Genomic DNA, 15871 nt, shown 5'->3' on the forward strand with positions numbered 1-15871 from the left:
TATTCCCCCTGATCTAAGCCCAAACTCAAATCTGGTGCTCCTGAAGCTAACATATTTATAATGCACTCTCTTGCCCTTGTATAGTTCAGCTTCTTGGCCTTGTAAATCAATTCACAAATCCCTTTAAATTTGAAAATCGGTTTGAAAAAGTAACTGGGTATTGCTACTGACATCTATGTACACGTGCATGCCGAAGTGGTACCTTTAGATATGACGCCCTTTCCCACTTTGATACTAATCCGTTTTGCTTTTACGTATCTGTTTTGAAAAATCTTGGTGTATTTGAATATCTGTACAACGAATGGAGCTCAATTTATCATATCGTAAAAAACCTGCAAATACTGTTACAGTAGTAATCATACACAAATTCCAGATCACAGCGAGATCCCTGTTACCTTCAAACTTATCACACAATGCCCTTACAATATCAGCAGTGACGACGTCTGTTTGACTGTTTTATGCCCCGTAATGTGTTTTGCCGATTCGTGTAGATTTCACAGAAAGGCATTGTTGAGCTTATGTGCCCGCTTGATATTGTATACAGCAGATAAGATGACATGATGGGAACTGTGCCCGTCCAACAGCTCGGTGAGATAAACTGCGATGTGCAACAGGTTCTGCTGGTAGAGCAGGAAAGCCTGTTAAGGAACAGAAACCTCGACATAAAGCAGAGCGCGAAATTAGACCAAAAAAGTGCTCGGACAAAATGTCATAACACAATCAATTTTGTTCTGCCATTACCAGCTCTTGATCTGCCATATTATATAAAAGGTAGAGATGTAACGTGCAGTGTCAGGGGTCGAAATTCAATTTTTTTTTTCCTGGTCCTACCAGAACCGCACACGCAGCTGCATTGAGCAATCCTTGTTCGGGCGCAGGCCGCGATGATTTTTTTTTTTTGATAGTTCGCGCGATTGGGCAGGCCATGTCATAAATTTGCTTGCTCGAATTGGATCAACACTTGCCAGAGATTTTTTCAGAATCCACGATTATTGTTATTTAACTACGGCCTACTGCATACATGCAGTCTTTTATTAGGCCAAAAAATACACGATGTAGTTGTGCTGTGCATGCGCACCTCTCAAAAATTGGGTCAATAGGTGGGAACTTTTTTTGTTTGAGGGCAATTCTGTGCTGATTGAATGGCAACAGTGGAGGCAACAGCCTCCAAAAGTATCTCAGAAAGTGATGAACACCTGTCTTAATGTCTATGTAAACATTTCTGCATACAGTAATTCACAAGAAAATTATGAACAATTCACACAATCACGACGGCAAACTGGCCAACAATGTCCGTGTATCGCGTGGTAAGCGTGCGTGATGCATCGAGACCAGCGGGCGCTAAACCTTGTTCCATGAGCAGAACAACCTCAAATTACACTCATCAACACAGAAAATACATACATAAATATAAGAGACCAAGTTCTGTGAATTAACTTGCAGGAAACCTCTTGCAACATAACATTCGTCTTTCCGGCCCGCAGCTTTTTTGCATTCCCGACGTGAGCGGCCGATGAAGAGTGTACATGTACAGTACGGTTGCTACAGTTCCATCACGCATTCTTTTTGCACAGGTGCGGCGCGGCGGGAACCAGGGCAGCTTCGTTTAATGCACTGATTTTCGCGCACGTGTTTTCACCACTGTGACAGCGCAAAGTATTATGGCACGATTTCATGTCTGTGCAGTAAAGTATACACGCGTGGCACTAGGTGACATGCATTGGCCGGTGGGTGATGAGCTATCAACCCTGATGAATCCCTTCTGCGTAATTAACGTAATTCTAACCCAAAACTAATGATAAATCGGACGCCATAATCCCATATATTGAGTTGATATTTTAAGAGCTGTTATTAATATGTTGGTCGGACAGTTTGTCTGAGCATCTTTCAATTTCTTCGGACAAAAACAGTAAGTGGTAGAAAAACGTCCGATGTCCGACTGTAATTTCACGCTCTGTTGAAGCATACTGTAATATTTGGTCACTGTGCTGTCGCTCTTGGAAGCTATGATGAACGCACACATCTTGCTAGCGATGCCAACATCCATAACTCCAGCCTCTTCAAGTGCCTGTGAAAATGTCACTTCAGCCCAATACCTGTCACACATAAACAAACTTCTGTAACAACGCCCTGGACCTCTAGTCTTCTTTTTAACTTATTTTCAGAAAACAAGTTTCAATGCAATCATTCTGAATTTTGAATAATTTTCAGCAAATATGCCATTATTACGTCCTCTGCTTATAATATTCGCCTGGGACAATACCCAACTGTCAACCACCAAAAGCCTTGTTTTCTGACACTAGATCGACCAGAATGGGGCTGACTTCCCCATTGGAATATCCACAGTACCTTTTGCACTTTCTTGTTGCAGTGCCATCAATGATTTCATTACCAACCCACGTCGGGGCACCATCCAATTGCTTTTGTTCTTCCAATTTTGATCAGATGCATTGACCCCTTCCGTACCGGGGCACCACCATCTTGAATTATTTTTTTTTTACAATGTGCATTTAAAGTTTGACTATCCACTGTGTGTGGGCCCCAGGCCTCATTCAAGAATCTGAACAACCATGACTGCACCTGCCAGTCATCCCTGTCCGCTGTTCTGCTCAGCAAATCTGCTTTTGTGTTATGACTTTTTTGTTCCCATTCTAGCTCCAAAATAATACTTTTATCTCGACAACATTCATTGACACTTAATACTTTCTTGACACTTCTATTATCTGTCAACCATTTCACTTTCTTGTTTTGCAACACATGTTCATTACTTTTCATTACTCTTTCCTCAGCCTGCGTTTCTCTCCAAGCGGAGCTTGTTTTGTTTTTTGTCCATCCCATGCATGTGCCGACGACCTCTGTCGCTTCAGCCAAGGCTCCCGCACAAAGGGAAACATACGCGCCGTAACCATCAGCAGACGTATCACTGTATGCCTGTCATTGTTTTACTCTAAGCTTCATCGTTAAGTTGTCTAACATTTCGTTTCCAGAACAATAGCCTATTTCTGGCTTCTTCCGTCACTTTGACTGAGGCGTTCCAACTTGCCCAAGATTCAGTACAAAATTCATAAATCCGGTTTTCAGTCTTACTGCCTTTCCTACTGCATTCATCAAGGGGGTGATTTTCCGTACAACTGCAGCTGGATATCTTACTTGTACTAAACTGTCTCAGCTTGTATTTACTTGATTCAAAAGACTCTAATTAGGCCTCTAACCTGTCTAATCTGCTAGGTGATGCTTGCAGAACACCTGCGCTCAAATCCCAAATAAGACTCGGCCAAAGCGCCTTTTGAAACGTGTCCAAACGCATTTACCTGCGGGTGGGTATCGTCAGTCCAATCGCGTCAAGAGTCCGGATTTTCGGACTTCCGAACTGTTAGACTAATAAGGCGCCGGATTTATGGGCAGTGTTTGTTTTCCGCCTCATAGTTCCGCCACTTCAAAGGTCCGCCGTCATATAAATCCGACGTCGGACTAACGAGGCGTCATTTTTCGGACTTGTGAGGCGTCGGACTCACGAGCTGACCCCTTATTTTCTGCGCTAAGGAATACACATTGTTGCAGCAAGCCATGAACTAATTTACTGAGCTTGCAAGCTTGCGCCTCTGTACTGCTACCTTCTAAAGCTTGAACTTACATTATAGATTTTTTGGTTTCCAAAATATGTCATGTAAATTTATTTGTCAAATAAAAAACAGTGAAATGGTAATTGGGGATTTTTCAATATTGACAATGTTTTCAAAACTAAATAAAAAAATATAAGTAAATAAATAAATAAACAAACATACACCTTTATTTGAACAAATATTGAATGCTATGTCGGTTTTATTGCAAAGTGAGTGCAACACGGCAGCTATAAACAAAATCAGGGTACCTTTCAAATTGTTCCTCTAACGTATATGCTCCAAATTGCGTACTAAGGAGACGTTTAAATTACCGCAAATTTCAAACCGACAGGATTGAATTTATGAATTGTTTACAACCTTCAATCACGCATCGATGTTATTCTAAACCCGCTGATCAACAGATAATGTACATGTACGTCCATGTACGTGGAAAACACGTGTATAGGTGCAGACTGTTACAATTTTTACTCGTGCGTCACACAATAGGTCAGATACAATCAATTCTACGCCGCTAAAATCCTGTTTTCCAACAATATTGAGCAGGATAATTTTACTTGAATGGTTTTGTCAGCACTACAGGGTGTCTTTCACCTGATAAAAATTAAGAGAGGCCTGTGTCATGACCAACGTCGGTGCGAATATTTGTATGGTCTTACCCATTCCGTCTGTCAACACTTCTCTAAACTGAACAGTTTGGTCATTATGTTAGTGATGACTCCGGGTAAAGATACTTCATACACATGGAAAAAATGACTTGAAACCAGTGTGTAAAATTCGGGCTTGTGTATTTAATATGCCAGATGTACACTCTTTACAATGATGTTGAAGTTAGAGGAATAATCGGTACAATGGGCCCTTAAATTTGAAATAAATGTCCTATGACTTACCACATGTACTTTACTCTTCAACTAGATTTCCGAGAGGACCACTTCATTATGGAAAATTGGTAACTTCATTATGTTAAATATAAGTCCCTGATACGTGATTACTCCCTCAACAAGTAAACATGTGAATTCCCACTCCGTAACGGTGCGTTCGGCCGGTTCCGTGGCGTTCCAGCCAGGTTACAGAGTCCGGCGTATTCTCCTTTCAAGGACAGCTTGACTTCGGGTGTTGGACTACCCTATCTTACGTACACGTAGAGTGGATGTAAAGGGTATTCTCATATCCCTACGGTTACGGCCATGGTTATTTCAGGCAACATTATTCAACGATGTCTTGGTTGAGTGTTGCACAATTCTGGGACCGGATTCTGAAGGATCGTACTTGCTCTGTAACAGCTAGATCTGATTATCCGATCGTACCGGGACTGGATTTTCTCTGGCCGATCGTCATCTGCTTCTTCAGAGACCTCAGGAAAGTTCGTACTGGTCACTTGTAAAAATTCTCAGCTTACACACTCGATGTTACCGCCTTGGAGATCAAAATCATTCTCTCTCACACACAGACACTCTTTCCAAGATCAAAATCTGCTCTACCCAAAACTCATGAATATAAACAAAGTGAATCAGGAACGAAAACACCGGTTGTAAATACAAACAAAACGCAAACTTAGTTTAACAATAAGCATGGCCAGTTGGAAGTTACGTACTAAGCCAGTGGCAACTACGGACGCACCACTCGATCGCATCCTAAGCAACCTATGGCGATCGGGGATATTTACGTTGGCTGAAAAATCGTTCGACAGGAAAAATTTTCTAAAACTTTATTGGTCAAGCCGAATCGGCGCTTAACAGATTGTTCTATTTACCATAGGCGTTCTGCTGCGACAGAATGCACGATAAATCAGACGCAAAATACCATGAACAAGTATTACTCTGACACCGTCCCGCGTTTTCCGCCCGGTAGGCCTACTTGTGGATTATAATAAAGTTATCCAGAATTTACCGTCAACATCTGTGCCCGATAAATTAAAACGCTTCTCACTGCAACACTTGTTTTGTTTTGCTGTTACCATGGAGCAATGCTGTTACATAACACCAGTTTTTCACTGGAGCGAATCACAAAAACCTGATATTCTGGCATGTCTTGATACGCAAACTCGGTCCGTCCGGTTGCATAATCATGGCCTACTAGATAAGTCGATCACATGCGAAAAATTGATGAGTCGCTCACAAGCGAATAATAATAATTATTATTATTGTTGTACAGTTTTGTGGTGTTGTTGTTGTTGTTGTTGTTGTTGTTGTTGTTGTTGTTGTTGTTGTTGTTGTTGTTGTTGTTGTTGTTGTTGTTGTTGTTGTTCTTCTTCTTCTTCTTCTTCTTCTTATTCTTCTTCTTCTTCTTCTTATTCTTTTTGTTGATCGTAATATAAACATTACCACAAATAAACAAATACATCAGAGTCATCAACTCCCAGCCAATTAGGTGTTGACCCGCCACAGTCTGCCTGCTTCAATGGGTGGTTGGGGCTTAGGACAAAATCCCCGAAAAGCAGACTGCAAACCCAGCACCAGGCAAACAACGATGCAAGATGAAACTACCAGCCCTACGGCTGGTCACCTGGAACGTCAGAACGATGTGCTCTGGCCTCTCTGATGACCTCCAGCAAGTTGACGATGCCAGGAAAACCGCCATCATTGACCGCGAGCTGTCGAAGCTCAACTCCGACATTGCCGCCCTTCACGAGACACGCCTCCTCTCCATTGGTAGTCTCAAGGAGAAGGACTACACGTTCTTCTGGCAAGGACTGGAGCCAGATGAGCGCCGACTCTTCGGGGTCGGGCTTGCAGTACGTAACTCCCTCCTGTCGTCAGTTGAGCCTCCATCTCGGGGGACTGCGCGAATCCTTTTTCTCCGCCTCATGACCTGCTCTGGTACCACACACATCTTTAGCATCTATGCCCCCACCCTCTACTCTACAGCTGAAGCTAAAGATGCATTTTATGTAGAGCTCGAGGCCAAATTCAGAGAGATCCCTCCGAATGAAGCCCTGTTCCTGCTCGGAGACTTCAATGCCCGAGTTGGCTCAGACCACAGCTCTTGGCCACGCTCCATCAGACACTTCGGTATTGGCAAGCTCAATGAGAACGGACAGCGTCTACTTGAGCTTTGCTCCTACCACGATCTCTGCGTCACCAACACATCCTTCCCCACCAAACCACACCACAGAGTGTCCTGGAGGCACCCTAGGTCCAACACCGGCACCAGCTGGATTCCGTCATCACCAGGAAACCCCTCCTTAACCACGTGCTTATCACCTGCACTTACCACACTGCCGACTGCGACCTCGACCTCTCCTTTGTCAGCAGCAAGGTGCGTCTCCAACCAAAATGAATCCATCACTCCAAGCGAAAGGGTCGTCCACGTATCAACACCGCCAGGATGTCATTTCCCGAACTGCACAAACGTTTCGTCAAAGCCATTGACGACACCCTTGTGAACTGCCCAACATACAGCGCCACTATGCGGTGGAACTACATCCGCGATGCCGTGCATGAGGCCGCCTCAGACAACTTCGGGAAGAGAGTGAGGAAGAGCCTGCCATCGCTGCCATCATTGCCAAGCGTGCGGCACTCCTCGATTACAAGAGACAGCCCTCCGAGAAAACATTGGCTGCCTTTAGAGTAGCACGCAATAACGCCAAACGGACTGCGCGCAAGTGTGCCAATGACTACTGATTGACCCTGTGTCGTGATATCCAAACCTCCACGGACTGTGGTAACATCCACGCCATGTACGAGAGTATGAAGAGAGCGTTTAGTCCTAGAGCCATCAAATCGCTCCTCTTAAATCCACCTCAGGCGACATCCTCACAGCTCGCAGCAAGCAGATGGAGAGATTGGTAGAACATTACCAGGAGCTGTACTCCAGAGAGAACATAATCACCGTACCCACACAGCCATTGAGAATACCACTCCCCTGGCCACCATGGAGGAGCTCGATATACTACCCCCATCGAAGAGCTCAGCATGGCCATTGACTCGCTAGCCTGTGAAAAAGCACCAGGAAGTGATGGAATCCCACCGAAGATCATCAAGGCTGGAAGAGAGAGTTCCCTCCTCAGCCACTTGTACGACCTCCTACTCCTAGGGCCTACTGCAGTGACTGCAACAAACGCCGCGGGATCCGCCCCCCCCCCCTCAGCATCGTGGGAAAGGCATTTGCCCGAGTGATCCTCAACAGGCTTCAGCTACTCGCCGATCGTGTGTACACCCAGAGTTGCAATGTGGGTTCAGAGCTGCGAGGTCGACAACTGACATGGTGTTCTCCCTCAGGCAGTTACAGGAGAAGTGCCGTGAACAGAGACGCCCTTTGTCTCTTGCCATCATTGACCTCACCAAGGCGTTCGACTTGGGCAGCTGAATTGCTTTCTACACCCTACTACACAGGCACCTAAAGCTCCTGAAGATGATCACATCCTTTCAGGATAACATGACTGGCACCGTTCAGTGCAACGGATCTTCATCGGACCCCTTCCCAATCAAGAACGGTGTGAAACAAGGCTGTGTCCTGGCCCCGACACTCTTCGGCGTGTTCTTCTCCCTGCTGCTGCACTTTGCCTTTCGACAGTCTGAAGATGGCATTGTCCTCCATACTAGGAGTGACGGGAACCTCTTCAACTTGGCCCGCCTAAAAGCAAAGACGAAGTTGTGCAGAGTGCTCCTCAGGGCGTTGCTCTACAGCCCACAGTACTCCAGCGGCTCGTCACCCGCTTTGCGGAAACTTGCTCCGAGTTCGGCCTCACCATCAGCCTGAAAAGACCAACATCACGGGCCAGGATGTCAGTAGCACTCCCCAAATCACTATCGCCGACCACACCTTGGAAGTGGTCGACAACTTTACTTACCTTGGCTCTACTATCTCAAGTAATTAACCTTTCCCTAGACGCCGAACTCAATGTGCACATTGGAAAGGCAGCAACTGCAATGGCTCGCCTAACAAAAAGAGTAGGGCAACACTATAATAATAATAATAATAATGCATTTATAAGGCGCACTATATCTGCAAAGCATTCAGAGGCGCCGGTCTAGGTGGAAAATGAAAAACTCAATTGTGCATTCATAGTGAAAAAGCTTGTGAGAAGAAGAATGTTTTGAGATGATGCTGAAATTGCTTGAGGTCATGTTCTTGTCTTATGCTGACAACCAACACAAAGATGAGGGTGTACCAAACCTGTGTTCTGAGTACCCTTCTCTACGGTAGCGAAGCCGGGACACTGTACTCCCGCCAAAAACGTAGGCTGGTTACTTTTCATGTGCGCTGCCTTAGACAACTCCTGGGCATCACTCGGCAGGATCGCGTCACAAATGAAGATGTCCTGTCTCAAGTGGGTGTGCTAAGCATGATTGCTATCCTGACCCAGAGACGGTTGCGCTGGAAGGGCCATGTCTGCCGCATGGACGATGGAAGCATCCCAAAAGATGTTTTGTATGGCAAGCTTGCTACAGGGACGCAGCCCACAGCAGGACGGCCCACCCTCCGCTACAAAGATGTCTGCAAACGTGATCGATCTGAAGGTATGGGGCGTCAGCCCAGCGGACCTAGAATCAGCAACATCGGATCGCACCATTTGGCAATCTACTGTCAAGGCGGGGGTCCTGCAAGCCGAGGAGGTCAGTGAGAAGAAAGGAGGGTCCGCAGGCAGCAGAGGTTTCAGTCAGCTCCTGTTACCACTTCCACTACACCTGTAGCAAATGCCAAATGACCTGTCGCTCCCTCATCCGATCGGGCTATCACAGCAGGCGCTGTGCAAGTGCAACGGACTGACCAAGGCGCAGATACTCCATTGTCTTCCGAGACAGACGGATGCCAACATGATTATGCTTCAGTGTACTGAGTGTTGAAACTCTCCGAAGTCAACCTAACGTGAAAATTCGGTTGCTACAGCCACGGCAAAGCAGATAGCCACGACTAGCAAGCTCTTGGTTGCGTTCTTCCATATCACTTTAGACAGCATGATTTGTGCGTCGTTGTTGCCGGTGCTAGTTTTAGATCGCTTGTGGCCGGGCAAAGATCAACTTAGAGACAGAACTCGGGAAAACAAGTTCCCAGAGTATAATTCGATGCCAGTAGCAGCATGAACGAGAGGCCAAGGCAAGGAGGCCAAGTCAAGAAGGCTTGATAGGAATCACTGCTCATCAGACAAGAGATGGGCAAGAGATCAGTCTGTGGTAGCCAGCCACTGACACGACAATTATGCGTGCACTTGAATCGTTTACCTGTCAGTTTGTTACGGTGCCTAGATGACCCCTTCGCCACGTAAAACTCCAAGGATATCGCAACCAAAGTGTAGATTATAATGCAACTTAGATGCAGTACTGCCACTCCGCCGGACCCCTTGTCCTACAGTAGAGCGAACCGGTACCTCTGTTGGGTACTGACAGGTTGCACTACACCAAACACGCGCCCATAGAAAACAGTGCAAAATCGGACCGAAATAGCGCCGCCTGTTGACTCTCGTGAAGAGGTTGGCCTCCGATTTTTCACTGGAAATTAAAGATTGTGGCCAGAAGATCACTTTTCGTTTCAATTTTATGGCGGCTAGCCCCCCCCCCTCAAAAAAAATTCCCCGAAGATACCCCCCAAATAACAGTAAAACTAAGTGCTCATTTCTGAATGTAGCCGCCCGCCTCTATTCAAAATAGGTTCGCAAGTTGGGGCTTTTGTGAAAGAAAAATCCCAAACTGGAAACTATCAGTCCCAAATTCGGAATTTATCGAAATATTTCTATGATCCCTCATGATTATGGACTGTCTTGTTGCAAAAATGAGCTCGCGCGCAGAAATACAACGATTTGGTGGAATGCCTTCATCTTACTACCAGTAAGCACGCCCTCACTTGTCAGCCTTTTCATGAGTAAACATTCACGTTATGTTTTTTGCGTGCGCTCGATCTGGAACTTGTGGAACTGGAATTCAAAGGCGTGATATCGTTGATGTGGTACAACGGTTGGCAGTTTGGTCTTGACTTTCTCCCCCACTAATTCACGATGACAACAAAGAAAGTGGAGATTGAGTACTGGTAAGCAGCCTGTAGCAGTTTGTGCGTAAGCGTTCGCGTCAGTATTGTTCTTGCAATGTTGCAATGAACATGGTGCAGCGAGTATCACTGTTGCCAATCAATATGGTTCACATCTGTGATCTGACATGTCTGATGATCACAGATATTGCCTGTTTGATGATCACAGATGTTGCCTAAGTGATTTTGTACAAAGCACTATTGAAATAAAAAAGACTTGTCTTAACCTGAGTTAGAGTGAACGTTTTATTGTACTTTGCTGTGTCATGCCCTGGTGCGTTTTTCACTAGCCCCACTACTGGCACTAGTGTGGCACGGATCACTCCTGATTTATCCTTTAAGGATAAATCGGGAGTGATCCGTGCCACACTAGTGGGGCTAGTTTTTCACTAGCTTTTATGTATGCAGACTTTTGCCTTCACCCGGCACCCTGTTTTTCTACATGTAAGTTCTAACGTGTGACCAGCTTGCCAGGTCCCTAACATGCCTAATGTTGTCACCTATTGTTAAGTCTGATTGATTTTCACAGTAAGTGGCACAATAAGGGACCTGGCGACTATATGGTCACACGTTTTACTAACAAGTAACATTTTTCAGTTTGTTGGATAATTAACTTGCCACATCTGGTCAGTCTACATGTTGATTTAGATTCCTTTTTTTTTCCCATCACAGGATTTTCAGTCTCTGAAGAAATAGTTTTTCCCCTGAAGCAGTATTTTGAGTGAACTAAAAAAATATTTAAAAATTGTTGTCGGAGTGTTAAAATTATCCTCTGACCCTTGTTGATTTAGTTTAAATAGAAAATAATGTGATTTTTTCTTAACTCTGCCCTATGTCAGTCCTGCCATCTTTCATACCAAGTCCATAATCCAATTAATTAAAAATATGGAAAGAGTTCCGTATACAGACTACGCTAATTTTCCCTTAAAATGTTAAAACAGTCATTATAAGCTGTTAACATGTCCTAAAAAGTGAAAGTTAGCTGGGTAAATTCCCAGACATTTACGAGGAAAACACTTGGGTCTTTCCAGACAAGTCTCATAGGTTTGTGCAGAGAGACATCTAATACTTATCTTAGAGTAAAACTAACCTTTCACTTAACAACTCCAGTCCTGGCATTCAGGAAATCGTGAAAATTTCCCACTTCGCCTGGCCTACATGTAATTTAGTCTCATGTGATGCTTTCTTCGGCAGTGGCGGATGAGGTTACTACCCCCGCTTCAGGGAACTTCAGATGGACATAAGCGCTGAAGTTCCTGGAGCGGTTGTAGATGGCAGGGTCGGCAGGAGAAGTAAGTTTGGGGAGAGCGCCCTCTGGGGCACATGACTTGAGCCACAAATTTTGCGTTTCATTTGGTCTTTCTTTAGAACTTTGTTTATGTCTCCTTAGTTCCATTTGTGTGCGTTTGTGTGCTGTGTGCATGTTTATCCTGGCTGGCACAGTGTTGCTGGGAAGATCTCCAAGACACAGATTCAGAACAAATGTTTTTGTTTTGCTATCACCAACATTTCTAGTTCTTCAGATAATGAGAAAGAAAAATTTCAAACTGGTCAGATGTGGGCAAGTTTTCAAATAACCAGGAACTGATAAAGACAGCTTCCCATTAATGTTGAAGGACGATTGTTGAAACTTTTGGAGTATAAAAGTAAACTAACAATTTGTAGACATGTTTGTTTTTTTTCCTTGGAATGTCAGGCTTGCGGATTGTTCTCTTGTGCTTCAGTGAGGTACCTGTTGCCTACAGGACTGTAAAATGCACAGAACCATAATGTAATACTTCTATAATGTGCTTGCCTGTTACACAGCTTCCTTTGAAGTCACCCTAAACGGCAAGCTGTTGTTCTCAAAACTGAAGACCGGAGGATTTCCCATCAACAAGGAGGTACATGTATGAAGGTTTCACAGTTTCTGAACTCCACCAGAAATTAAAAGTTTTGTCATAATAAGCAATTACATGGACCCCTGGTGCATTAACAAGGGGCGTATATACAATATGCTTTTCTTAAAATGTGTAACTATCCATTTTATACTAGCTTCTTCCTTTCTAGAAGTGTGGCTCCTGTGTATGAAGTCTGTTATTCCCCCAAAACTCAAAATTCCACCCCCCCCAAAAAAAAACAAAGAAAGTAGGAGTCGGTTCAGTGGACCCATTTCTTGATTTTTTTTTTAAATGCAGCAAAATGTTCCCTGACTGTTACGCACTTGTGAACTGATGGCCCAAACACATACAAAGTCAAGTCTCACGAAGTTTTCTTCCCAACGATACTTCTCATCTGTCCCCGTGCTCAGGTCCAGAAGTAAACCAGATTCGTTCATGACCTTTTTTGACTGTTTCCATTCAGAAGGCTTTTGGGGTTTTTTCTGTCGGGTCTCTACAGATTGTCCAGGCCATCAAGGAGTATAAAGGCGAGGGGGATGTGACACCTGTCACCAACACTGCCAGCAATTGCATCTTGCTGTAAAGACACAGTACTAGCAGTCGTTGTGACCTCTGGTTTTGGTTATGCTGTTGGAATGCATGGTGATCTTGGATTTGGTCTGTTCTAGGGTAAATTGAGGCTACGTTTATAGGAAGTCAATGCAGCCACTTGCTGTTGGTTTCCAGAGGTGAATGTGTCCTATGCAGCCATAGCCATGACTTTCAGTCGGAGCCTTAGGTTCTCTGGAAATCCACAGTTTCACTCCCTGTAGACTCTTTGACATGTGTTTGTAATTTCAGTTAAAACGCACAAACTTCTGCAGGTCATGATTAGCAAAATGAAGAAAAGTCTGTTCCCAAGTACATGTATATTTGTCATAGCAACCAATATCCTCTAAACCGTGCCAATCATCTTTCATGGAATTACTAACGTATTACACAGGCTAATTTGTACAAGATTCTATTTATGATTCATGGTCTCTTTTTATGGATAAGAACTCATGCAGTTTATTTCATCTCAGGTGTGTTATTTATACAGGAAAACAGGATATTTATGGGTGTTTGGATGTAAATGTCTATTTTGGGGCAAATGTATATTATATTGGCTAAAAAAAAGTGATGAAGTAGAATCATCAAGATAAGTCACTAAATCCAGATGACCTAAATGTACTGTACTTTTTCATTCGTGTCTGCTGGTTCTGTACATGTATTGGGAGGTTCGGTCCAACCAACCCACACCCCACTTGGACCCTTAAGTATTCCATACATGTTCAAACCCTTGTTGCATCCTGCAGACTATTGTCACCAAGCGTATTAGCCAACCAAAGCACCTCACTCCAAGACTGCCTTGGTATTAAACTGAACATGTACAGATCAGGGTCTCTTTCGTGAAGTGCAGGGAAAGGCGAATCGCACGATGAGTTCGATGAAATTTTATGGTAAAACTTCGAGAGATATTTGCTCTTTTGAGATTTATCCTGTGTGTGGTTGTTTGTTTCATGTTGTTTTTCAGTATTACAGGACAAGGGAGCATACACAGATAAAGTTTACCTTCTTTCAGAAGTGGGTAGAAATTTGAAAAATCTTTGGGGGGAAGTCAACTCTCTCTGACCACAGTGAGCAGAACAGACGAGGCTGCAACTCATTTCAAGAATAATGCGTATGAATTGTAGCGAAAAGTGTCATGAAAAATGGCTTGCATACACGAGTACATCTTTTTGGTCCATTAATACAGAGAAGCTCCTGATGTAAGTCTTGACAATGTTGGTTCTGTACTGCATTTATGTAAATCTAAACATGAATCAATGGTTGTTTTCCTAGTTTAATCTGTTCTGAACTTTTAACCGGGGTTGTTTGATTTAAATCACTCAATTTAAATCATTGATTTAAAACACGATTTAAATCAACAGAAACAAATTTTAAAATCACCAATCAAAATCACTATTTTATTTATTGATTCTTTTCAAAGAAAAAAACCAGTTAGTTACTGAAGGAACTTCAAAGAAAGCACTCATTAAGTTAAAATTGATCATTTTTATGTGCAATACACATTAGGGGCCTGTGTTTTCTGAAGCAATTCACATATGTACATGTACTTTTGTAGCCTATGTTAAATTTTAAGTGATGTTCCTATAGTATGCATACCTGCACAGAATTAATCTCTTGCCTGTGTACCATTAAAAAAATTTTTTTTGCACATTAACAAGTGTCATTAGCTGTTATATAACATTCTACATGTATGCAAATGCCCCCCTGCTTTACAGGCCATTGATAAAACCACGTTGTCTATGGTCAGAATAGCAACATCAGCGATAACAAAGAAACAGTTCACATGTGATCTACATGTATGTCTGTGGATGTAAATAAAGTATACATGTAGTGAGCGTTGTACATGTGAATGGTACCAGAAGTTGCAATTAAAAGGATTGAGAGTGAATTTGGGGTGTTTTAAGCAAATGGTCCTGATTGTTAGGCCCAACTGTTATTTAGCTTATTAAAAATTCTATTTAAATAAAAAAAATCTGATTTAAATCAAAATAATCTGATTTAAATCAAAAAAATCCGTTTTTTAAAAACAATTCATGATATTTATCAACCCTGCTTTTAACCGTGGGCTATGAGGTTATGCGTTGCAGGTGTCTCCATGGTGTCTCAGAGGCTGTTTTGTTATTTTAATTTAGTTTCAACAAATGCAACAAAGGTTTACTCAAGCCTATCCCAGTGATACAAAACTCTTGCCCCCTGAGGACGTAACACATAACCTCATTACCTTTCTACACAGGCTTTTATATGAGTTTCTTAAACCTGAATCGACTAATTCTATCAAACCCATGTGTTCCAGCAGCTAGTGACACCCTGTCTGGTTTAGATCACCTGTCACATGACATGAAAGAACCAGCGAATGACAGGCTGGATTCAAACAGGGAGACAGTCCTTGCAGTCCAGCCTTGATGAACAGTCTGATGTTTCATGTATGCGAGAGGTGAAAAGAACAAGGCAGAGAGGATATAAGAATTTAGATTTTCTAATAAGAATACATTGATCGAAGTTTTCTCTCGTTCTTGAGTTTGGTATCAGAATAAAGGTTTCACTGGAAATTATAACCTTTTGAACAGCATTTCCATTCGTTTCATAATTCGTCTCATATTTCATTCAATTTTAGGGGGTTACGGTGCTTAGTAATGTGACATAATTTGTTGTTTTTGTCTAGGTGGTTGTTTGTGGAGAATGTAGAAGCATGACTGGCCTTTTTGGTGCATGTTCGTGCATTTTTGTCTTACGTATATTCTGTGCACCACAGCAAGTGAGGGTTAAATACCAGTCTTCATGGAGTTATTTTGACAGTTCCTGCTTTTCTTTACAAGGACA

The 15871-nt window shown here is 43.2% G+C and overlaps 1 protein-coding gene across 1 annotated transcript; it reads left to right on the forward strand.

The window, feature by feature from the left end:
• The first annotated feature begins 10405 nt into the window (after positions 1-10405).
• On the forward strand, positions 10406-15606 carry LOC110990192 (migration and invasion enhancer 1-like). Its single transcript, XM_087140387.1, has 4 exons — positions 10406-10586; positions 11778-11875; positions 12390-12466; positions 12963-15606. The coding sequence occupies exons 2-4, from the start codon at positions 11818-11820 to the stop codon at positions 13044-13046; spliced, it is 219 nt and encodes a 72-aa protein (XP_086996513.1). The 5' UTR covers positions 10406-10586; positions 11778-11817; the 3' UTR covers positions 13047-15606.
• The last annotated feature ends 265 nt before the right edge of the window (positions 15607-15871 follow it).

This window comes from Acanthaster planci, linkage group LG08 (assembly GCF_054643075.1).
Source record: "Acanthaster planci isolate LZ-2023a linkage group LG08, COTS_SCS, whole genome shotgun sequence".
NCBI classification, from domain to species: Eukaryota; Metazoa; Echinodermata; class Asteroidea; order Valvatida; family Acanthasteridae; genus Acanthaster; species Acanthaster planci.

Bases quoted from the DNA above. Each gene is read 5' to 3' on its own strand.
- LOC110990192 (XM_087140387.1), top strand. From the start codon at position 11,818: ATGGACATAAGCGCTGAAGTTCCTGGAGCGGTTGTAGATGGCAGGGTC. The intron at 11,876-12,389 runs GTAAGTTTGGGG...CCTGTTACACAG, and splicing joins TGGCAGGGTCGGCAGGAGAA to CTTCCTTTGAAGTCACCCTA. The intron at 12,467-12,962 runs GTACATGTATGA...GGGTCTCTACAG, and splicing joins GATTTCCCATCAACAAGGAG to ATTGTCCAGGCCATCAAGGA.